The 26272-nt window shown below is 42.7% G+C and overlaps 1 protein-coding gene across 1 annotated transcript in view; it reads right to left on the bottom strand.

The window, feature by feature from the left end:
* Positions 1–26272, bottom strand: part of CUL4A (cullin 4A) — an 80160-nt gene that overhangs the window by 18922 nt on the left and 34966 nt on the right. The window contains 7 exon segments of the mRNA XM_030568911.1: positions 658–771; positions 3675–3782; positions 4775–4860; positions 5737–5847; positions 12633–12737; positions 14242–14434; positions 16772–16890. Of these exon segments, the coding sequence (XP_030424771.1) occupies positions 658–771; positions 3675–3782; positions 4775–4860; positions 5737–5847; positions 12633–12737; positions 14242–14434; positions 16772–16890 (836 nt within the window).

Raw genomic sequence — 26272 nt, 5'->3', positions numbered from 1 at the left:
ATGTCCATGCGCAAACAACATTTTAAGTCTGTTGTCAATTACAAACTTGTCAGTCATCTTAACTTCACATGATCCCATGGCTCTAAAGTTTGCATTTATAACTACCCATCATTAACATCAAAGTACAATGTGGTTATGTTACTGATGAAGATATCTCATGACAGAGAACAAAAGCTATGTTAAGAAACATTTCAGTTATTTAAAACTTTAATAATTCAAAAGCATTTAAATTTAACCACATTCATTAAATTATAGCACTGATACTTTTCAGCATGGCTTTGTAAAAGCTAAAGTTAATACTCAATCACTAGTTCCTTCAAAATACTATTAAAAATATTTCCACCCCAATCTTTTAGTTTCCTGCCTGCTACAGGCGTCTCTTCATCAATGAATGAGACTTCTTACTGACCCACAACAGTCACTGCTGAAAGATGTTTCACACTGAAGTTTTAACATGTTTAACTAAGATACCACATTCTAAATAAACGGCAAAAGAAAACAAACACTTTTATAAATAGCTAATATAGACTATTGTTAGATTCTAGTCTTCTCTGCAAAAAAATTGTTTTATTAATGTACTGCTTAAAAAGGCAAGAGATGCCAAATACGTTATTTTATTTAAAAGCAGATGATTAAGCATTAAATAAGCAAACATACTTCCTTAAATTCTGCTTTCAAGACAGCATGCCCTAAAGTGGTCTGCCACTGAAGCTTTCGACCACTGTGTTTTCCAAGATAAAAGGTCTTAAATACCTCTTGAAGCTTAACCATCTGTAAACAAAGAAGAAAAAGAGGGGGAAAAAAGTTAACTTATCTTATACCAATGTAATCGATCAGACTGATTTTCACAGTAATGTGTTAGGCTCATCTTAATATTTAAAATCAAAGTTTACACAAAAGTAAAGTTCAAGGGCCAAATCTGCCCTCATTTACATTGATGCCATGTTAAACAGAGCAAAAATTGATGCCAAACGTTCAAATAATATAATTTTCCTGAAATGAAATAAATTTTAGTTAAGATAAAACCAAATTCCCATTAAAAGGCTAAGAACATATACCAAGTGGAGTTTTCATCCTAGGCCTACCATCATCTGTTCCCCACATGCGATGAAGTCAGAGGAAGAGGAGGAGAGAAGGTTCTGAAAAGCCCCACTCCCATTTTGCACTCTGCTCCCAAGTCCTCATAGACTTTAAGGCCAGAAGGATCATAGTGATCATCTAGTCCAGGGATGGGCAAACTATGGCTTGCAGGCCATATCCGTCCCGCCAACCGCTTTAAGCCAGCCCTCAAGCTCCCGTTGGGTAGCAGGGTCCGGCATTTGCCCCGCTCCGCCACTCCAGCCAGGGAGTGGGGTCAGGGGCCGCGCCACGCTGCTCCCGGAAGTGGCAGCATAGCTCCACTCCAACCCCTATGTTTAGGGGCAGCCAGGGGCCTCCGCTCCACACGCTGCCCCCGCAGCTCCCATTGGCAGGGAACTGCAGCCAATGGGAGCTGCAGGGGCAGCACTTGTGGATGGGGTGGTGCACAGAACTGCCTGGCTGCAGTTCCGTGCAGGAGCCAGAGTGGGGACATGACCGCTGCTTCCAGGAGCTGCTTAAGGTAAGCGCTGCCCGGAGCCTGCACCCCTAAGTCTCTCCCCACGCCCCAACCCTGATTCCCCTCCCACCCTCCAAACCCCTCGATCCCAGCCCGGAGCACCCTCCTGCACCCCAAACTTCTCATCCCCAGCTGCTTCCCAGAGCCTGCATCCCCAGCCATAGCCTGCACTCCAACCTCCTGCCCAGATCACCCTCCGAACCCCTCGGTCCCAGCCTGGAGCATCCTCCTGTACCCCAAATTCTTCATCCCCAGCCCAACCTGAGAGCCTGCACCCCCAGCTGGAGCCCTCAGCCCACCCCACACCCTACTCCCACACCTTATCCTGGAGCCCCTTCCCGCACCCTGAACTCCTCATTTCTGGCCCAAACTCCGAGCCCACACCCCCAGCTAGAGCCCTCACCCCCTCCTGCACCCAACCCCAATTTCATGAGCATTCATGGCCCACCAAATAATTTCCATACCCAGATGTGGCCCTCAGACTAAAAAATTTGCCCACCCCAATCTAGTCTGAGTTCCTGCACATTGCAGGCCACAGAACCTCAACTGGTGGGATTTGAAAGACTCTGAAACCTACCAGTTTCTCCATGTGGAAGATGGGTTATATCTGGTAAAACAGGCTTGTATATAAGCTGTTTATTGTTTTCAAAAAATTTTTTCATAATATTTTTCCTAAATATTTTATGTTCTGAAGGCTGGCTGGTTAACCATTTTGTGAATTTTCAACCACTTCCTTTCTCCCCCCCCACCCACCTTTGAAATGTGAGAAGTTTTGACCTATTCTAGTTTACTCCTGAGGGAATTTTGCACCACTGCGTGTGCGCAGAATTATTTGCGTCCCTGAAGAGAAATGACTTTCTGACAGGGAAGCTGCAAAAATAATCATGCGCCGCTCCCCAGCAGAGTGGGTGTGTTGTTTCGGGCATCTGGGGCGGGGGGGAGGGAGAGGGGGGAAGAACAGGGCTGGGGATGGCACGGACAGTGGCTCTTACTCTGTGCAAGGTTCAGCAGCTAGTCCCGGCTAGGCAGGACAGGACTTCCTCTTCCCCTACAAGTAGCGGCCAGAGCTGGGTTAGACCCATCCCCAGCAACCTCTCCGGCTGCAGGAAACTCCGCAACCCACCCTCTTCTTTCTCAGCCATAGGGGGGAGAGATCACTGTACAGGGAGCTGCTCCCTCATCCATCCAACTCCCATGCATCTGGACCCATCTCATACCCAGATTGCCCCTTGAAGCCTCACCCCCTGCACCCAGAACCCCCTAAACCTGAGCCCACACCCCACCAAGCCTCACCCTCTGCATCTGGACCCCACCCTTGAACCCAGACCAATCCCCACATTCAACCCCCCACCCCAACAAGTCCCACTTCACCTGCACTTGGACCACCCGACTAGACCCCCACACCCAGACCCCCACCCCAGTGAGCACCACCAAGACAGCACCTGGATCCCCCTCCGCAGAGCCCTGTATATCCAGATCCCCCTGTTGAGCCCCAACCACCTTCATCTGGACCCCACTGCATGATCCCATTGCCTCTGCACCTAGAACCGCCCCCAATGAGCCCCTATTCATTCAGATCCCCCCAGCAAGCCGCCCATGCTCAGATTGCCCCACAAAGAACCCTATCTCTCCACACTAAGCCCTTCCACACTTGGGATCCTGCTGGGCTGAGCCTGCCAGCCTACATCGAGTATTCTTGGCATGGAGGAGCAGGGCCCCAGGGTATTTCTAGGGCAGGCCTGGCCCTTGTGCTGTGTCAGGGTTGGAGGCAGCCTCACCCTGAGTCCATGTCCTGAGGGAGGGAGGGACTTCAGGGTGATCTCCCACCTCTGTGAAGTCTGTGGCCTGTGTTCCCCACTGTCATGCTGGAGCCTCCACATTTATTGACAAAATTTGTAGAATTTTAAAATATTGTGTGCAGAATTTTTAATTTTTTGGCGCAGAATTCCCTCAGGAATACTAGTCTAGTTATACGTAATTGAAAACAGTTATAATTGGATATGTTAGACAACCTAAATATTGAGATTCCTAGCCCTCCACTATGATAGACTGAAAATTCTAGTCCTAAAAGACTCACCTCTGGAGTTAAGTGGACTTCCACAGGTGTATAGGTTGGCCAATATCCCATAGTAAGTATATTTACCGTCAGGTCTATATTGCCTGGATCACTTTGGTTCTGCATATACTAAAATAAAATAAAATTAAAAAACCCAAATCCTGCTAACACAATAAATTAAAAATAAACTTGGAAAAGTAAATCAATATATGGCTTCTATTAATATCTGGAATACTGATTTTTTTGTTTTAAACAGTGAATTAATTTTGGCACAATGAATTAATTCCGGCAAGTCATTAAAACACCCAAAGAGCTGACTATAAACCAAAGTTGAATTTATAAAGCATTTCTCATTGAAGCACTGTGTAATATAAAAATCTGTGATCAAATACAATTAATTCCTGCAGCAAAGAACACAGGCACTCTTAATTTTTTAAAATACTGATTCCAGTTGGAAATTATGGACAGTATCAGGAAGTTTTCTAGAGGTGATGTCCACAGTTGGAAAATGTTCTAATTCCCACTGTCTGAAAGTCATGCAAAGGCACACTACTATATACGTAGGCAATTCAGAACATAGTGAATGGTTGGGAACAAAACAGCCAATATGATTATCTATTAGATCTGTTTTTCTAAAGGACTTCAAAGTCAAAAAATTTTTAAAGAATCCATACAAAAACATTTGAGGGATGTTAAGATGATAAACGATGGTACATTTTGAAAGAAATGCAGTCTAGACAGCACTTGGGCTGGGCATCAAGAGAACATAACAGCAACAATCCAGTCTGTATTGCACAAGAACATTCATCACCAGATGTAGGTCATTCATACTAAACTAGTCACAACCGGGCAATAATTCTCACATGATAAAATGGAGTCTTAAAATCAATTTTAGAGATGGGTCTAATAATAAATTTAGTGGCAATACTATGTTTAGGCTTTATTATTAAGTGTCAAAACAAAATCAAATGAAACTGTAGGGTCAGATAACGTTCCAGCAGATACACTGAGCTATAAACAATCTATGGAAAATCTGTTTTGTCACTGTTTAATTCAATACAATTATGTGACATGATCTTAGCTAGTGTAAATATACCATGCATAAGTGAAGTTAAATTTACCTGCTTAAACTGAATCATGACATCTTTTGAAAGTTCCATATCCTTGAACATTCCCTCCAGTTTACTGGTGAAAGCAGCACCACATTCTGTCACATAAATTAAAACAAAGTTTCCATGATTACAACACATAAAACAAGTAATGAAGGCTTAAGCTTAATGTTGGTCTAGTGGGATGCAAATCCAGATAAGCTGAGGCTCCTGCCTTTTCTGTTTCTTACTCATCTTTACAATTTCCTTTGTTCTACTTCCCTTACAATTGTTCACAGCCTTTTCACTTGAAAATCACTTCAAACTATTTTACTAGTGCTTGAAGTGTAAACCTTAGTTAAAATACCAAGCTGTGTGCAAATCCTGCATAACTATACCACTGTGACAGGGTTCAGGTGCAAACCCAGACCAGTGAGGGGCTGTGTCACCACTTGCTCTGCAAACTTGGGTGCCTCACAATGCTTTGCTGCTGTAGTTCCCAACCAGGGACACTCACAGCCAGCCTATCAGCATGCAGGTCATACCCTGAGTGTGTGTGTGCTAGGACAGCCCTAACTCAGCCACTTTGACTCCAGCAGCCCATTTATAGCCCCACTCTGGCTTCCATCAGCTTTGGTTATGACACTTTCAGGGTGACCCCAACACACTGCCAGTCCCAAATTTTCCCCAGACCGTGTGTTCTATAATGTCCAGCCCTCTTCTGGATAGATCAGAGAAATTATAAGGTTAGTCTGTTCTCTAAAGTTCCAAAAGCACAGCACAGCTTAATGTCACAGATTTCCAAAAGAACTCCATTCCCATTTAGGCACATTTCCTCGAGTACATAGCAATCAGCAGTTCCTACTCTGAACAGTGGGAGCCGTAGGGTGCGCAGATCTTTTGAAAATCTGGTCTAGTCACTTTAACAAATATAAATAAAAGTTCAGTTTTAAAACCTAAAGGAAGTAAAAATTTCAACATTTGCAGCTGCTCACCATGTTTAAGCTTTGACAGCATTGACTTCTCAGCATCTACTGATGCACTTTTTCCAACCAGCAGTCTTTTGGCCAAATCTTTCTTATAAAATGCCTCAAACACATCTTTACCTGTATGGAGAGAAAACAATAAGAAACTCTGAGAAATCAAACATTACACCTTTACTACTTATCTTCAATTATACAGATGTGTCCCTTCTCTTGACTTGCTGAAAAGTGGAAAACAGTTACATATCCGTACAGTAACTGTTCTTCAAGCTGTGCTGTGCACATACAAGTTTCACTAGAGTTGTATGTGCTCTCAACACACTTGAGTTGTAGATTTTTGCCTGCACAAGGCTGCACACATGCCCCCTGCTCTCCTCATGCACCAAGTCGAGGATTATTGCCATCTCCCTCTGTTCCCTCACACCATAGTCTAACATCCGAAGCAGTGGGGAAAGTAGGAGAGATTATGGAAGGTATACGAGCACAGCGCATCCCAAAGAACAACAATTACCATACAGGTAAAGCAAGCATATTTTCTCCATTGAACGATTGTGTGCATATACATTCAACTTTGGATTATTTGAACAAGAGATCACAACACTGACTTTCCAAAGTTGGTGTCATCTCATGAAGCTTGAGAAATAGTTGTATGTGGAGAAGGTATGTAAAGAGGACCATGTTGCTGCCTTGCAGATATCTAGGAATACTGCTCAGTAAGGTAATCAAAAGGTAAGAAGATAGAAAAGTCACTCTGTATTGCTGAGAAGAAGTGATGTGGATTCTTAATTAACTGAAAGGCCAGATGATTTCAGATGCAGTAGGTAGTCCAGTATGTACGTAATCTTCATACAGTGAGGAAATAATGGTGAGATGGCACTCAGATCAAAAGCTTCTTCACCAGGGCCACATACGCCACACAATGGAAGTCCTTTCTGCTGCTCATAAAGATGGCTTGGACTTCTCAGGACCATAATCTCTCACATATATTCAGCCAGAAATTATCCATGCAGTGAGGTGGAGAGATTTAAGGTTAGGATTCAGAGATTTGTCCAAGTTTTGACATAGGAGATCCTTGACCAGGGTAAAATTATCAGTGGCCTGATAGAGAGCTGATGTAAGTCCATGAACCAATATTGTCATGACCAAGCTGGTTTCATGAGGATTTACGTTGCCTTGTCTCTTTTCATCTTCCTGGAGTACTCTTGGCATGTGAGGAACTGAGGGGAATGCACAGAGCAGATGACTGGACCAGAGAAGAAGAAAGGCATCCAGCATGGAACTTGGGCTGCAGCCCATTCTGAAGCAAAATCCCCTACATCTGTTGTTGAGGTTGGTCACAAATAAGTTTATTATTGGGTACACCCACTGTTGGAAGATCTGGAGAAGAACATTCTTCCTAACTGACTACTTGTGTTGGTCAAGTTCCTATTGAGGGTATCTACAATAGTGTCCATTCAAGGGGTGAGGAAAAGCTTTTAGCAAGACCTTGTTTCTTATACAGAGATTCCACAGGCAATTTGTTTGTTGGAGCAGCTGAGATGACCCTGCAACTCCCTTGCTTGTTCAGATAAAATATGCTAGTGGTATTGTCCATCAGAACTTAAACCAACTGGTTCCTGATGGTGGATATAAATATCTTGCAGGCTTGACAAATAGCACAGAGCTCTAACACTTGTACGTGGAATGAGACCTCCTGAGGTTACCAAAGAACTTGTGCCTGGAGTTAACTGATATGACCCTCCTAGCCTTTGGTGAATGCATCTGTTACCAGAGTCATAGTCTGTTCTGGTGGCAAAAAGCGAGCCTCACTGCAGATGGTCAGAGGGTCCATCCAGTAGTCCAGGGACTGAAGCTCTTATGCAGGTACGCAAACCAACATGTCTAGTGAATGCCACTCAGTCAGTATGCTGAAGAAAGCCAGGCTTGCAGACAGTGGAGGTGAGGTATGGCATGAAGAATCACACGAGCAAGAAGCCATATACCCTAATAGTTGTAAGCAAAAATAAACATGTCTTTGACTTGGATGTGAGGTTTTAGGCCCGAAAAACTATAGACTGAATCCTGACCACAAGGACTGCCCCTATGAAAAGTTATTCATTGTGTGGTCTTAACTTCTGTTTGTCTATATTCAATTTCAGGCCTGGACCAGAGAGCAGTGGTCTGATGACAAAGATGCTGTTTTGGACATGGGCACTTGATCTTTCCCGAACTCGCCAACTGTCCAGGTAAGGAAATATCTGAAAACCTACGCAGTGCAGATGGGCTACCACCACCATCATGCACTTGACAATGATTCTTCGGGTCGAAGATAACCCGAAGGCAAGTGCCGTGTAAAGGTAGTAGTTACTGCTTGCTATGAACTGAAGAATCTTTTTGTGGCCAGAATGTATTGCCACATGAAAGTAACCATCATGCAAACCAAGGGCAGTACACCAATCTCTAGGGAAGGGATAATAGAAGCAAAGGTGACCGTCCTGAACTTGATCTTACTGATGAACCAGTTTAGCTTTCTGAGATCTAGAATGGGACAAAGACCACAAGATTTTGGGGATTCAGAAAGTACTGGAAATAAAAAACTTTTTTTGGTAAGGAACCTCCTCTCTGCTCCCAGCTCCAAAAAAAGACTGCACTTCTGAAATCAATACAGTCTTGTGAAATGGGTCCCTAAAAAATGACAGGAAAGGTGGAACGGGGAAGGGGAAGGAGCTGAACTGGGGGTATTCCTCTTTTACAGCTGTACACTCACTTGTATGATGTGATCTACTTCCTATGACTGTAAGAGAGAGTGAGCGCACGCGAGAGAGAAGTGCAATTCAAAGGGAGAGAGATGAAATATGGTCAGTGTACTGTCCTCAACGGAGTAGTCAAAACAACTGCTTCAAAGCTGCAGTGGTCTGATAAGGGCCTGTTGCGGATGAATCCAACTGATGACATCTCTAGGAGATTTAAACCTTCCTTTGAAAGTATCCTGAGACATCTGCTAAGAGGTCTTGTAGGATGACAGGTTTAAATGGTTTCTTCTTGTTACTGGGGTGTAAACCCCCAATGACGGGAGGTCACTCAGGGATCTTGTAAGGTGCACATGGCATCATCCATTTTCTGGGGAAACACTTTGAACGCTAAATCTCCTATTGTATTTTGCAACTTCCTTGGGATGGCGGAGGGTTGCAGCCAAGAGGAGAATCTTATCAAGATAAGTATAGCCAAGGAGCATGAGACAGCATCAGGTGTATCAATGGCTGCTTGAAGCGATGTTCAGGCAGCGAGGTGTTCTTAAGAAAGTAATGGCCAAGAATTATTCTCTGTAGTCCTCAGGCAACTTGTCTGCAGACTTGGACACTGCTGACCAATTAAGAAAAGTGTATTTAAACAACAATGCCTGGTAATTTGACACTCATCTGAAGGCTGGCAGTGATATAGGCCTTTCTGCCATACAAGTCCAGTCTTTTAAACTCCTTGTTGTTAGTGTCCCTGGGGTGAGACTGCCTGGCACACTTAGTAGTGGCCATAATCTCAAGGAAATCAGGAGTAGGATAGAAAAGAAATAATCAAAGTCTTGCTGAGGAACATGATAGCGCCTGGTCTCCTGCTGGAAGTTCGTGGGATAGAGGCTGGCATGTTCCGGAGGGAACTGACTGGCTCCAGCAAAGGCTTCATTAATGGGAAGGGTGATCGTTCCCGGGGAAGGGACCTGTAAGATATCTAGGAGCTTGTGTGGGTTATCTTGTACAAGCACCACCCGTACTGGCAAAGATATAGACTCAGACTCTAGGACTGGAAGGGACCTCGAGAGGTCATCGAGTCCAGTCCCCTGCCCTCATGGCAGGACCAAATACTGTCTAGACCATCCCTAACAGACATTTATCTAACCTACTCTTAAATATCTCCAGAGATGGAGATTCCACAACCTCCCTAGGCACCCTGGCCACCCTTCGCATAAAGCCCTGGAATTTTAAAGTCCTCCAGAAGAGATGTTGATTCCAGGGTTACAGCCTCATCCAGAGAAGAAAGGAAATATCTGGGGCAGGGGTCATGAAGAGATTCCCCCATTATCTTCCCTTCTTCTGTAGGCTCCAACAAAGGAAGAGGTAGAGGGACAGCAGAAGAAGCTTCCCTAGAAGTGAATGGTATGGATAAAGGTGATCTTATAGACTGGAACTCTTCTGAGAGGGTCTAGACCAGCGGTGGGCAAACTACTGCCAGCGAGACCGTCCTGCCCAGCCCCTGAGCTCCCGGCCGGGGAAGCTAACCTCTGGCCCCTCTCCCGTTGTCCCTCCTCCCCTGCAGCCTCACCTCACCACACTGCCAGCGCTCTGGCCCGCCGCTCCTGCTGGGCAGCATGGGCAGCATGGCTGGCTGCAAGCTTCTGCTGCTCTGAGAAGCATGGTAAGGGGGTGGATAAGGGCAGGCGGTCCCCAGGAGTAGTCAGGGGACAAGAAGCAGGGGGCAGTTGGATGGGGCAGAGGTTGAATAGGGGTGAGGTCCTGGGGCATGGTCAGGGGACAACGAGCAGGGGGGTTGGATGGGTCAGGGATTCTGAAGGGGGCAGTTAGGGGCCGGAAGTTGGAGGGGGCTGATAGGGGGCAGGGGCCATGCTGTTTGGGGAGGCACAGCCTTCCCTACTCGGCCCTCCATACAGTTTCTCAATGCCGATGTGGCCCTTGGGCTAAAAAGTTTGCCCATCCCTGGTCTAGACCTCCATCACAGTTTAAGATGGCCTATAAGCCCAGTGGAGGTATTCCACCATGCTGGGACTTCCTTGTAAGAATGCCAGTCATGACTTTTAGATTTAGTTTCTCTGGAACAAGGTCGGTAAAATGATCTAAAAAGACCTTGAAGGGGATCTTGGTGTTTCATGGTCTGAGTCTGAAGAGATGCAACTCTTGCCAGTAAACAGAGGAGCAGTCTCTGTTGGTTTTTGTGTAGGTCTCTGTGCTGGAGAAACATGGTGCTGCCCCAATAGCACCCACACAGAAGCAGCATCTGAGGGAGCAGGTGGCAGCAGGCAAGACAGCTGGAACACCAAGACAGACAGGTGCCAGTGGTGCCAATGGAGCTTTGATGTCCGAAATGAAAAAGCCAGAGAAACAGATGGAACCATGCTCATAAACACTGTTAATAACAGTGTTGCACACAACAATTTTGTAGTTTGGATTTTCTCTTTAATTCATTGTGATATGGTTGCTTCCCTCTCCGGTGTCCAAATGCAGCTGATGACTTACTTTCCCCCCTTGGTCAGCTGCTATCACTCACTCACACAAAATTGTATTTGCCAAAAACATCATCATCTTCCCTCCTGGAGTCTGGTTTATTAATACACAAAATAGACCTCTCTCTATGTTTCAGAAAACCCATACTGTACACACTTCCTCCTTAGGCTTTTGGTATACCTGTCACTGGGCTCTGCAAATAGTCCTTTGAAACATAAAAGTTTTATGAATTTCCACAAGCCTTCACCCCTTCCATCAGGGCTTCCCCAGATCCTCTCCTTAGGTTTCAGGGTCCACCATCCCTTGGTGCAGAGGTGCCAGGAGTATGTTTCAGACGCAGGGTTCACTTTTCCTCCAGGTAATACATAGCTTCTTCAAAGCATTCTTCCTCACAAACCATAGCAGACTCCTTCATTAGGATCTGCCAAGAGGAACCCAACGCTACCACAGCAGTTCTACTTCAGATTTCCCAGCACAGAGACTCCTAAGGACCCCCTGGGCCTCTCTCCCACTGATAGAGTGGTTTGGTTGTACAGAACAGCTATGCCACTTTATTAGTGGATGAGAAGCCCAGGAGAGAGCAGGGAGCCCTTGGGAGTCTCTGTTCAGAGATATAGTCACCAGCTATTTCCCTTCATAAGTCCCAGAATATCTGTCCTTAAAGGCCAAGACCCAGAAACTTGAGTACTCAGCAACACGTGCCCGTAATGTCCTGCTGTGACCTATGTACTAGATTTCACAAAAAGTAAATTAGTATTTTGACCTAGCCTTTTAGTTCATTTAAAAACTTTAAAATTATACATATACATATATTAAAAGAAAGATAAACAAAAAATGTAGTTTCAGTTTCATGTTTAGTATATCAAATTAAGAAAGATTAATCTCTTAGCCTCAAAAATATGTACCTCCTTCATCACCTCTGCCAGGATTTCCTTTGGTTTTGACAAACAAAAATCAGTTTGCACGCATTTCTATTTTATGGTGAACATCTGCTGTCTGGATTGCTATATGATTATAATTCTGGAAAATAGCTCCATAGCAAGAGCAAAGAGGGGTAAAAAGAGGGCAGCCACGCTTACATCCCCCATATAGAGGGCACAATATTAGAAACTGCAACTATTTGGACATAAAAAGCTTTATCTCTCTAGTTCAGAAATTTAGGATTTAGCCCATTTTCCACCCCCTAAAACAGCGAGCAGGTCGTTCAATTAGACATGGTGATATGCTTTTCCTGCTGTTCATTTTAGCAGAAATGTTCAGCTAAAATGCTTATCTTTTTTATTATTTGCTACAGAGTTATTTTTGGAAAGTGCACTGCAGTAAGCTGTCGAGCACTACAGTGACATCCTCTCTTCTCTCTACCGTGACCCATTCTGTTTGCTTCCTTATGTAAGTGAGGGATTGGGGATGAAAAGAATGAGCCACTGTTCGCTGGGCTCCCACATACTCTATCTGGGAGGACAGTGGAGGGAAACCATGAAGAAAGAAAAATGCTATCAGCTTCCTGGTCAGAGGCCACATTTTATCTGTGGTCTTTGTGCAGGCCTCCCACTAACATCAGTCTCTAATTTTGTAGTCCCAGTTTATAGACTCTTAAACACATAACAAGTTTGTCACTGCTGCACTAAATCAACTAACAATTCGAGCAGTAGCAATGAAGATCATCTTTTAATCATATCAATTTTAAACCCTTCTTACCATGAATGAATCTGAATATTATCATGATTTTGTCAAGGATTCTTTCCAGCTCTTCATCTGTTGCTTCTTTATTTCCAGCTCTTAACTTTGAATCCACATGTTTTGCTACAAATAAATAAAAAAAATTGAGGCGCTTAAGAGAAAAATTCCTCTAAAATTACTGTGATGTTTCCACTTCTAATATTACTAGATATTAAAACATTGGTGAAATGCCAAATGTTCTGTTTTGTAATCAATTTTCCCTCCTCCAAAGTCAGTGGAATTATATTCAAGTATTACATTATTAGGGGAAAAATTTATGCCACAAAGGAACTGACCAAGATAAAGATTAATATAACAAACTAGCTTTAAAATTAATATACTAAAACACTAGAATCTTCATGTTATGTTCACTACAAGAACATTACTTGTTGATAGACAATGTTTTGGAATTATGCAATGCATATGAATGTATTATATGAGAAACAAAAATAAACAACATAAAGACAACTGTTTTTGTAGACCTTTACCGTGCCCTCTGGCTTTCACCGAAACTTAAACAGAAGCGATGCTTTCAAGTTAGTAGCTTGATAATGGTAGAAAAAAAACATAATTATGCCATGAATTTTAATTAAAGGTATAGAAAGCCATATGAATACCGCTACTCTGGGTCTTGCTAGGTTACGTGTCAGTGGGATGAGAAGGAAGCCATTGCAACAGCTGAGGATACAGTACCCACAAGTGGCAATAAGCCCATATCACTGCTTTGCACATGTCAAATAGTATTCAGTCACCTTTCCTATGTAAGGGTATTTTTCAGAAAGCCATTTTTCAGATTAGCAGGCAAAAACAAAAGAATATGGTATAGACAGAAACTAGGGGGCGGATCCTCAGCTAATGTAAATTGCAGTAGCTCCACTGACTTCAAAGTCAGAGCTACAACAATTTACAACACCTGTGGATCTGTCCCCATACTACTTATTCAGAAACACTTTAAAAATACTTTGTCTAATGTACACTAACTGATTAAGCTTCCCTTTCCTGACTTCTCAGATCCTGAACAATATTCTTCTTTACAACTCAGTCTTCCTGTAGCTGAATGCTTTTAAAATTGGTGTTCTCCTGAGTTTAGCTCAGGGGAAAAACAACCAGACAACCAAAAAAACCCACTACGACTTCCTTCATAGGTACATTTATCTTAGCAATGACTGTCAGACTGTATGGGAAACTGAGGTTTAACACCAGTATAAGCCTCATCCACAAGATATAGTTAAATTTCTTTTTCTAAAAGCTACTCTTCCCCCTTAGCAACTTACTCTGCTTTAGGAAATTAGCCACACGGGTTTCTAAGCAACTGTCAGCATCAGTCACAGTGTAAGCAAGTAGGGTTGCAGCAATAGCAGGAGTTAACATGCTCCTTGACGTGACTGAGCACACACCTGACATAAACACATCCAGACTTTTACCGGATCCCATGACATATCCAGACTAATTTTTGCCCGGTATCCCAAAAGCAATTCTTCCAGTGAGCTATGCATTGCATTGCTATTATACTAGCATACTCAGTATGCTTTATATTATCACACTTTCTATAGGTTTTAGAAATATTTTACAGAAAAATATTTTGTACCTATCAATTCTGCAGGCTTATTTGGTCTCTTGTTGATAAATGTTTCAAAGGATTCCTTCATCAAGTTTATAAATTTCTCATTTTTCTGAAAGCACGCTTCTATGATATGGTCCACTTTATCCTTAAAATCTAGTAGCTCTTGCACCATATCCTTGTCCTTTTCAGGATTAACCACTATTGTTGTCCCAAAGTTCTGTAAAAACAAACACTTTTGATAATCAAATACTTCATTGCTACCTATCTCCCCCCACAGACACATACACCTTATGAAATTTAGCAATTGGAAAAATTTATCATAGAGGTGCTTAATAATAATTGAAATCTTAAAGCTATTAAAAATGATGAGATGCACTGAAATTTAAACACAAAACCAAAAATATCCAAAACACACATCAATGGATTTCAAACAGCAATGTTTAAGAGATCACTTACATTTAAAACAGAAACTAAACAAAAATTACGTATTAGACAAGATTGTACATACACAAGTTTACAGTTAAATACATGATTTACGTAAAAAAGTATGTGGAAAAGTGTAGCAAGAATGTTCAATGTAATGAAAAACTTTGCATGACTTTTTTTTTTAAACCCACTGAACTGTTTATTTGCAGAAATAATTGGATATGATTTAGCTGCTTCTGGTCACTCTAAAATTCTAATGTCAACAAGGGCTACAAAAGTGGAAAAACAGAGCTGTCATCAGGTTGGGGTGGGAGGGAAGGTATTGACTCGTAAGGACAAAATTCTTGCTTTATCATTTTTTATTCTTATCTTGTTTCTACTTGTGCCCAGCTCTCCAGTGGAATTATAACACTATTTGTCTACTGAATCAAACAGTCTACATAATAGTGTCTGATTGACCTGCTATTTAAGATGGCTTAAGAATGTTATTATCTGCTATTTGTCACAAGGAGAGTGACCAGATTTCCAAAGTGAAAAACTGGGACAACCGCACATATGCAGCAGGATGACAGATCCATATTTTAACATTTGCTTCTATCTTAGCCACTCTAACAGCTGAAAAACAAAAAAAGGCAAGACAACTCAGACCTCCCTCTTAACATTTAACTAGCCATAGCAATAATTCATAGATATGATATTTGATACACTGCCTTGATCGTGCCTGAATCCAACCCCTGGCTCCCAATGTCCACATACCCCACATCTCTAGGTATTCACATGGTCCCCAATACTGTAGTATCTGAGCAATTTACAATCTTTAATGTACTTATCCGCACAACACCCTGAGTGGCAGAGAAGTACCATTGCCATTTTATAGATGAGGCACAGAGAGAAGAAGTGACTTACCCAAGGTCATAGAGAGAGAGTCTGTGGCAAAGCAGAGATTTGGTTCCAGGTACCTTAATTTGCCCTCTACACTCTCATATATCCCCAGGACTCACCCTCTCCAAAGCTGTCAAACCTTCCCTGTGACTTGACCCCTCTCCCATCTATTCACCAACACTTGACCAGTTTCCTGCTAGTGTTCATGGCTCCCTGGACTCCACATCCAGGAGTCCTCAAAACTGGGAAATGTACAAGTTAATTAAAACCTGACCAGAAAGGGGAATCTAGTCCTAAAATCTGGACTGTATCAACTTTTCAGGGGCATCAGGTCATCCTATTCACATGGGATTTTCTCTCACTATCCCTTGGAGTACACAATCTCAAATGCCCATCAGTCTCTCTCCTATCTCAAAAGCAATAACTGAGTGGTTACAACCAATGATCTGACTAGCATTTGGGAAACCAAAGGTATAATGTTTTGGACATGCCTTCCGTAATACTACCTCACAATGCAAGACACATGATTCCAAGAGTTGCACTGAAATGTTTTCTTATTATACAGTCAGCCCCAGCTTAAGGTTACAATTTGAAAGCATCTCCGCTAGACTGCAAGTTCTTCAGTATGAGTAAACAGTTGTATGTTTGTACGATGTCTAGCACAATAGAGATGAGACCTCTAAGTGCCACCAGAATACACTCTTGAGAGAATTCTTTTCACTTTCAAAATAATAATTTAAAAAACCTTTAGCCTGTTAACTGCTATAACAAGCAGCAATTATTTATAGCATAACAAAACTGCAGTGCTGATGGAAGTATCAGCCGAGATCTGATGTTCCAGTAGTTTCAAAGGAGCGTGAGTAGAGTGTCAGGAGGAACTGAGAACTATTTATTTTGAACAAAAACAGCCAACTTTCCAGCCCAACATTTTCTCAAATCATATGAAGTTCTGATTTTAAAAAACCTGTTTGCACTGTTCAGTCCTGTAAAATAAACTGTTCCTAAATATGATTTTAAATCAAAATGTGTATGCACTGTGGTTTCTCATCACATGAGCTTTCAGAATATTGCTGAACAAAACTGGTGCATTAACAAATAAAAACCCTACATACCTGCTTAAAATATAATTTTCATGAACATTGAGTGTTTTATTGGTTCTCATTACTTGTTTTTAAAAGCCAAGCAGTCACTCCACTGTGGACAGCATAAATATGAGGACAGTAAGATGCAATAAAGTTTGAAATACCTTGATGTATTCACTCCAGTTTTGCAACAGGATCTGTTGCCCACCTTTTACCCGGCTGAACAGCTGGTATGTCTGGGTGAGATCTGATATTCTGTTTTCATCAAGCAGATTATCAAGTCCTAAAATAAGAATAAACCAACTTTAATGTAGTGATATAAATGCAGTTAAAGACAGACTAGAGGGTAAGTGAGCTCTATGAAATAATCAATACAATAATAACATTTTGGCAGCTACAATTTATTTTGTAAAGAAGAGTTATGCTCAGTACTGACAAGTGTCTATGGACTAAATCCCTTTGTGGATCTAGGCACCCAATTGCCATTTTAGGCAGCAAAGTTCAAAATCTAGATCCTTGGAATACCCCATTCAGTTGCCACCTAATCCTGCACACATCTAAATGCCCTAGGTGCCTATGTTTCCACCGATAAAGTCCCCATAGGACCTACATTTCTGCTGATGGACGTCAACACAGCTAAGTCCTGTTGCCCAGAACTAGCTCACACTTAAATCCCAGCACAATTAATAATATAGGAATTCCCCTGCTTATCTCACCTGTGAGGTCCAACACTGCAGGGGAAACGAGGTGCCCTCCTTATGCCCTATAGCCCAGCGGGTAATGCACTCAGCCAGGATGAAGGACACCAGGGTTCAAAACTCTACTTTGTCTGATTTGGAGCAGGGACTTGAACGCTGGTCTCCCACTTCCCAGGTGAGTGTCCTGATCACTGAGGTAAGGGGTATTGGGTGGGTGGGGGTGGTAGCCCATAGGGCTAGCTTGCCACTATTATAATCACTGTCTTGCCTTCACTATATTCTGCCTTTATTATATTCAGCAGTAATGCAAGGAACCTAATAGGAAGGGGGGCTGGAACAATTTGTATAATGGGGGTACTGAGAGTTATTAAACTAACTGTAAACCGTATATATACTGGAAACCATTTCAAGCCAGGGGGTGCAGCAGCACTCCCAGCATCCTGAATTCAGAACCTTTGCCTACAGGCCTGTATCCTGTAAAACACAGCAGTGAGCATAACTGGCATAAATAAAGCTTGAGGCCTATGAACTTTGGCATAGATAGATAAAAGGCCCAATGGAAAATCCCAAATACAGGGGAGCTGAAAATAGACTGTTTAAGCGGAATTTTCAACCACAGGAACATGGCTCCAACCACAAGAATGTCATAGAGACAAACTGATGTACATAGCAATAACAAAAGGTAAATTAGCTACATCTGCAGATACCTAACTACAAGAGGCTCATGGCAACAAATTGACGTATATGATAGTAAGTTGAGATCATTAATATACTAACGCATAGGAGAAAGACAATCCAACATTAGTACGGTAAGGAAATACAAATAAGGAACAGGGGAGAAACCCCTACTGAATATGCAGCAGACATAAGGGCATCAGCATAAAATATTATAAAAGTTGCATCCCAGCCTATAGGTAGTAGGAGAAAGATGTAGCTTTTGGGATGTGCCAGAATGATGGCTGCTGGTGATGATGGGGAAGGTGATGGTGAAATTCTTAAGTAATAAATGCAATACATACATAACCTATAGCTCAGGCTACAGGATCTCTCTCTCTCTCTCTCTCTCTCTCCTGTTCAATCTGTTTTATTTCATATAATTAAATATTCATCACTGGAGCAGGATCTGGTCCGAGAGGTGAATACAGCTGGATCACATAGTAATAGTGACCATCATATAATTAAATTTAACATCCCCGTAGCAGGGAAAAACACTACAGCTGCCCAACACAAAAGCATTTATTTTCAGAAAGGAGAACTACACAAAAATGAGGAACGGTACAGTGTCAAAAGTGAAACCCCTGCAAGGTGCATGGAAACTTTTTAAAGACACCATAATAGACACTCAACATAAAAGTATGCCTCAAATTAAACAACATAGTAAGAGAATCAAAAAGGTGCCACCTTGACTTAACAACAAAGTACAAAAAGCAGTGAGACACAAAAAGGATCCTTTAAAAAGTGGAAGTTAAATCCCAGTGAGGAAAATAGGAAAAAAGAGCATAAACTCTGGTAAATGAAGTGTAAAAATATAATTAGGAAGGCCCAAAAAGAATTTAAAGAACACCTAGCCAAAGACTCAAAAAGTATTAGCAAATATTTTTTGAAGTACATCAGAAGCAGGAAGCCTGCTAACCAACCAGTAGGGCCACAGAACAATTGAGATACTAAAGGAGCACACAAGGACAATAAGGCCAATGCAGAGAAACTAAATGAATTCTTTGCATCAGTCTTAAGAGGATGTAAGGGAAATTTCCAAACCTGAAACATTCTGGAACTGTCCCAGATTGAGGTGTCAGGTTTTGAAAGAAATTGATAAACTAAACTGTAATAAATCACCAGGACCAGACGGTATTCACCCAAGACATCTCAAGGAACTCAAATGTGAAATTGCAGAATTACTAACGGTAACCTATCATTTAAATCAGCTTCTGTACCAAACGACTGGAGAGTAGCTAATGTGATGCTAATTTTTAAAAAGGGCTCCAGAGGCAATCCCAGCAATTACAGGCTGGACTTCAGTACCGGACAAGCTGGTTGAAACTATAGTAAAGAACAAAATTGTTAGACAAATAGATGATTTTTTGGGGAAGAGTCAACATGGTTTTTGTTAAGTGAAATCATGCCTCACCAATCTACTACAATTTTTTGAAGGGGTCAGCAAGCATGTGGACAAGGGGGATCCAGTGGATATAATGTACTTAGAATTTCAGAAAGTCTTTGATAAGGTCCCTCACCAAAGGCTCTTAAGCAAAGTAAGCTGTCATGGGATAAGAGGGAAGGTCCTCTCATGGACTTGTAACTAGTTAAAAGATAGGAAACAAAGGATAGGAATAAATGGTCAGTTTTCAGAATGGAGAGAGGTAAATAGTAGTGTACCCCCACGGATCTGTTCAACATATTCATAAATGAGCTGGAAAAAAGGGCTAAATAGTTAGGTGGCAAAATATGCAGATGATATGGAACTATTCAAGACAGTTAAGTCCCAAGCAGACTGCAAAGAGCTACAAAAGGATCTGTTGCCTTGGGGTGACTGGGCAACAAAATGGCAAATGAAATTCAATGCTGATAAATGTAAAGTAATGCACATTGGAAAACATAGTCCCACTATACATATAAAATGATGGAGTCTAAATTAGCTTTTTCCACTCAAGAAAGATCTTGGAATCATTGTAGATAGTTCTCTGAAAACATCCATTCAATGTGCAGCAGCAGTCAAAAAAGCGAACACAGTGTTGGAAATCATTAAGAAAGGGACAGAATATAAGACAGAAAATATCATATTTCCTCTATATAAATCCATGATATGTCAACACCTTGAATACTGTGTGCAGACGTGACCGCCCTATCTCAAAAAAGATATAATGGCATTGGAAAAGGTTCAGAAAAAGGGCAACAAAAATGAGTAGGGATACAGAATGGCTTTTATACGGAGGAGAGATTAATAAGACTGGGACTTTTCATCTTGGAGAAGAGATGACTAAAGAGGCATGTGATAGAGGTCTATAAAATCATCATGACTGGTGTGGAGAAAGTAAATAAAGAACTGTTATTTACTCCTACTCATAATACAAGAACTGGGGGTCACCAAATGAAATTAATAGGCAGCAGGTTTAAAACAAACAAAAGGAAGTATTTTTTCTACACAACGCACAGTCAACCTGTGGAACTCCTTGCCAGAGGATGTTGTGAAGGCCAACACTATAAAAGGGTTCAAAAAAGAACTAGATAAGTTCATGGAGGATAGGTCCATCAATGGCTATTAGCCAGGATGGGAAGGGATGGTGTCCCTCGCCTCTGTTTGCCAGAAGCTAGGAATCAGCGAGAGGGGATGAATTACTTGATGATTACCTGTTCTGTTCATTCCGTCTGGGACACCTGGCATTGGCCACTGTCGAAAGACAGGATACTGGGGGGGCTAGATGGACCATTGGTCTGACTGAGGATGGCCGTTCTTATGTACCTTGGAGGTGGAAGGTCCTGGCGCAGTTGGTACTGACAGGGTCTGCCAAGTCGGAGAATGCCACTTTGTGGCTGAGAAGGGGAGTTCAAAGCCTGCTTTTTAGTCGCCTTCTTGGCAGAGTACTTTTTTGCCAGAGTGGGTGGAGGGGAACCTCTGTCAGATGCTGCCATAGAATACCATTGTTGGGGAGGGGAGCGCAGAGACCTCTTCATCATGAGGCACTTCCAAATACAGGTTTCTCACCTTCCTGGCCTGGACTTTCAAGTTGTGGCAATGTGAGCACTTCTGCAAGATGTGTGTATCGCCAAGGCAGCAGCCACACTATGAATGCCCGTCAGAGACCAGTACAGAGTCTGCAAGTAAGGAAGCATTTAAAACCTGGGGAGCTGGGCATGCCTCTCAGAGAAGGGTTTTCTCCCCTGAGGGAGGGTAACAGTGATATTCTAAGGGGTGACTAACAACTGAAATTTAATTTCCTAATATAAGACAAAAAATTGTTTTTTTTATAGAAAGAAAAAGTAAACTGTGAAGGGGAAGTAAGTATTAAACTAGCCAACAACTAGCTCTTAACTAAACAACTAGAAATCTAAGTTAGACTAAAGAAGCTAAAGTACAGAGGCGTGGCTAAGTGCTTTGTCTGAAACCAAGGCAGAGAAGAGACTGAGCGGGGTTAGTCGCACAGTACTATAACTGCCTAAGACAGTTTGAGACGGGGGCAACGCATGTGCGACCCAACCAAGCACTGCTACTACAAATCTCCCATTACTTGCAGCAAGACACTCCTCAAAGAACATTTAGGGCTTGTCTACATCAGAAAGTTGCAGCGCTGGTGAGGGAGTTACAGCGCTGCAACTTTGAAGGTGTACACATCTGCAGGGCACCACCAGCGCTGCAACTCCCTGTTTGCAGCGCTGGCCGTACTCCCGTTTTGTCTCGGGTGTAGAGGATCCAGCGCTGGTGATCCAGCGCTGGTAATCCAATGTAGACAGTTACCAGCGCTTTTCTTGACCTCCGTGGAAGGAGGAAGCCTCTGGTAATCAAGCTGGTTTCCTTTCCCGGTTTGCTCTCTCGGTCCCGGAGCCAGCCAGCAAACCGCAGGGAAGGAGACCTGCTTGCTCGGGGTTCCGGGACCGAGAGAGCAAACCGGGAAAGGAGACCAGCTTCGCCGCGGTTTGCTCTCTCGGTCCCGGAGCCAGCCAGCAAACCGCAGGGAAGGAGACCTGCTTGCTCGGGGTTCCGGGACCGAGAGAGCAAACCGGGAACGCCGCGGTTTGCTCTCTCGGTCCCGGAGCCAGCCAGCAAACCGCAGGGAAGGAGACCTGCTTGCTCGGGGTTCCGGGACCGAGAGAGCAAACCGCGGCGTTCCCGGTTTGCTCTCTCGGTCCCGGAACCCCGAGCAAGCAGGTCTCCTTCCCTGCGGTTTGCTGGCTGGCTCCGGGACCGAGAGAGCAAACCGCGGCGAAGCTGGTCTCCTTTCCCGGTTTGCTCTCTCGGTCCCGGAACCCCGAGCAAGCAGGTCTCCTTCCCTGCGGTTTGCTGGCTGGCTCCGGGACCGAGAGAGCAAACCGCGGCGAAGCTGGTCTCCTTTCCCGGTTTGCTCTCTCGGTCCCGGAACCCCGAGCAAGCAGGTCTCCTTCCCTGCGGTTTGCTGGCTGGCTCCGGGACCAAGAGAGCAAACCGCGGCGTTCCCGGTTTGCTCTCTCGGTCCCGGAACCCCGAGCAAGCAGGTCTCCTTCCCTGCGGTTTGCTGGCTGGCTCCGGGACCGAGAGAGCAAACCGCGGCGAAGCGGGTCTCCTTTCCCGGTTTGCTCTCTCGGTCCCGGAACCCCGAGCAAGCAGGTCTCCTTCCCTGCGGTTTGCTGGCTGGCTCCGGGACCGAGAGAGCAAACCGCGGCGTTCCCGGTTTGCTCTCTCGGTCCCGGAACCCCGAGCAAGCAGGTCTCCTTCCCTGCAGTTTGCTGGCTGGCTCCGGGACCGAGAGAGAAAACCGCGGCGTTCCCGGTTTGCTCTCTCGGTCCCGGAACCCCGAGCAAGCAGGTCTCCTTCCCTGCGGTTTGCTGGCTGGCTCCGGGACCGAGAGAGCAAACCGCGGGGAAGCTGGTTTCCTTTCCCGGTTTGCTCTCTCGTCCGGGAACCCCCCTTGAAGCCGCCCAACAGCGCTGCAGTGTGGCCACATCTAACACCACTTGCAGCGCTGGTTGCTGTAAGTGTGGCCACTCTGCAGCGCTGGCCCTATACAGCTGTACTAATACAGCTGTAACAACCAGCGCTGCAAAATTTTAGATGTAGACATGGCCTTAGTTATTTTACACAAAGCGGAACAGCTTCAACAGGAAATACTGGGCTAAGCCAACCACAGAATTCTCCAAAGCCCTATGGTTAGGATACTCTCCTTAGATATGGGAGACCAGGGTTCAAATCTCTATTCCAAATAAGGCAGAGTGTGGGTTTGAACCCAGGTCTCTCATATCTTAGGTGAGTGCTCTAAAGAGTACATTATGGAACCTAATGAGAGCACCCTACCACCTCATTTTTTTTGCACAAAAGATCAGCCCTAACTCCAGGAGAAGATACGTGTCTGTGAATTTCAAGTGGAGAGAGGTGCCTATGTCTCTCTGGATTGGGGCTTAGGCTACTGCTCTGTTCTTGACTAGCTTAGGTGGCTCCTTGATAAGAATTCTAGCTTTTGGGAACTCCGTTCTTAAGTAACTAATTCTCCCCGTGCATTGTATATGGATCCTAGGTACCTAACTTTAAAGTGCCCTGTCACTTAGGGGAACCAACAGCCTCAAGTCAGGTATTTCCAAGCTGAGCCTCAGTCCCCTTATGGATCTAGGTCTGTATTTATACAGGCTTAAGCAGTTTGTGGTACAATATTTTTGAAAGAAACAAACTATTTGAACTGAAGGATTTACATTTTCCTACCAGTTGCTGCCTACTGAGAGCTTGCTGTAAAATAATAATACCACCTAGCTTTAATATAGCACTTTTCATTGGGAGATCTCACACTACTAACAGGAGCTCAGTAAGTAAACTAAAAAATCTGCCCCAACTTTAGAGCAGTAAAAATATATATCCTGTGAGAATTTCTTTTGGGGTGCTGTGGTGATTTATGTTTCCTGTGTTAAGTATCAGCATAAACTCTCTGTCAAATAGTATCAACACAAATTACCACAAATTCTTTCCACGCTCAACTTTTGCCTTTACTAATGCAACCTCTCCCATATGAGAGCAGAATTCATGTCATCAATTTAGCCGATGTTACACTCAGGTTTTGGGTCATGTTCTAACATATTATACATACACTTCTACTTATGAATTTTGAAATTTAATTGGATGACTGGTAATGACTCCAAATAGTGCTGAATTATCTCATGTTCAGATCAATTCCTGAAAACCCAAATCATCCAATTCTTACCAGCACTGTCATTTTGTGCTGTAACTAAGTCTACTTTTACAAAGGCCAGGAACTTATTCTACTTTTATAAACAAACAAGAGAAGCAATTCAAGGATGAAGCTGGATAAGAAAATGCAAATAAAACTGGCTTGCTCAGTCTTTAGTTAGTGCAGCAACATACACCATAAAAACACCTAAAATAGATAAATTACAATGACTTGAAAATATATGGTAGGTTTTCTACTGGTGAGCAGTGGGCGATGAAGAAAATTATACTCCACTGCATCAGAAGGTAGCCTCCTACTAAGTCAGAGATAGCAGCAACTAAACAGTACAGGGAAGTCTCACATCCATCTATTAGTTTTTTTCAGCACATGAACAACCAATTTCATCTTGTAGTGCTCTCTTTTTCCTTTTAACTGACAATTATTGAAGGTCAAAGATGGTGACAACCTCCCCTGCTCCCTCAAGCCAATATAGTAATACTTCTCTTTTTCTTTCCATCTCATGTGCTTGGACCAATCACACAACTTCTACTACATCACACATTTGATAGGCAAGGAAAATATATGTGAAATTACTCTGTAACAGGAAGGCTGCACCAAACTTCTTGAAAATACTGCCATACCCTTTGAATGCCTTATTATACTCACAAGACAAAAACTCAACAGCTGGTCAGTGGCAGCTGTACTAATACAATAAAAGTTTCTTATACATACTCAAAGCATTTTTACGCTTTTATTTTCCTGTATCTAACTGACTATACCACATGCCTTCTCCTAAGGAACAAAACCTACAAAAGGTAGCGTCTTCTTCTATTTGCATGGCACACTTGGATGTCAAGTGGATTAGAGTGTGCCGCTAGATCAAACGAATGGAAAAAGTTATGCAAATCGACAGGTGTTAGACTTACCCACATTTAATTTTTTTAAGCGCAGATACAGAATGTGAAAGCTGAGCTAGTTTAAATCTACAGATATCACAATCTCAAAATGTAAATATGAAAACCAATTCTATTATGAAAGTTGCACATACACCTCTACTTCGATAGAACGCTGTCCTCGAGAGCCAAAAAAAATCTTACCACGTTATAGGTGAAACCGTGTTATATCGAGCTTGCTTTGATCCACTGAAGTGCACAGCCCCGCCACCCCGGAGCATTGCTTTACCGTGTTATATCCGAATTCGTGTTATATCAAGTCGCGTTATATCGAGGTAGAGATGTAGATATTAATTGTCCATATCTATATGGAGATATATTATAAACTAGCAAAGAATTCATAATTAAAACAAGACCACATACCATTTCTTACTCAGATGTCTGCTACATAAAAATGTCACTGTGAAAAACTTTTAAAACAACAACACTGACAAATGACATCAATTCCACTGATAGTTAATTCTCTTGTTGATATACATCTAAACCCCTCTATTTCAAAATAAATTTAAGACGGAATAAAACAGCTAAAATAAAATGAAGCACATCAGTGAAGGCCAAAGATTGTACAAGTGTATTTATATATTTAAAATAGGGACAAAGAAAAAGGAAGTAAAGGAGTAAGATGTCTAATTCATCACACAAACATTACGATGGTCTGGTTGTTGCACAGCAAGCCACTTTGATAGAATCACACAGTAGAGAATTGAGTGTGGGATACTAAAGTCAGTTTAGGACTTAAAAAAAAATAAATAAAAAAAAATAGAAGTTTGGTGCTAGAAGCCCTCTCAACAGAGAGCAAGATAGATACAGTAAGAAGTAGGTTCTGGAAGAGATGGCAGCTGGTCAGTTTCAGGCAGCTTGACAGCAAACAGAGCTGGGCTATTTTTTTTGTGTTACTAAAACTATTTATGAATTCAGGTTGAATTTTGGTCCACAGAATGGAAAAATGTCAAAACAGTTTGTTTTGCCCATTTGGAAATTAAACATTTTGACTTTTCATTCAAAAATAGCATTTCATTTGGAAATTTTGCTATTTAAAAAAAAAAAAGAGAACAAAAATATGGATGAAAAACACCTGAAATAAAACACCGGGAAAAAAGTGTTTTGGATTGAACTAATAATTTTGTTTCACCCAAATCAAATATTTTTCTTTTTTTGTTTCAGCAAGG

Source organism: Gopherus evgoodei, chromosome 1 (genome assembly GCF_007399415.2).
Source record: "Gopherus evgoodei ecotype Sinaloan lineage chromosome 1, rGopEvg1_v1.p, whole genome shotgun sequence".
Taxonomy (NCBI): Eukaryota; Metazoa; Chordata; order Testudines; family Testudinidae; genus Gopherus; species Gopherus evgoodei.
This window is presented reverse-complemented; position numbering and strand designations above follow the sequence as displayed.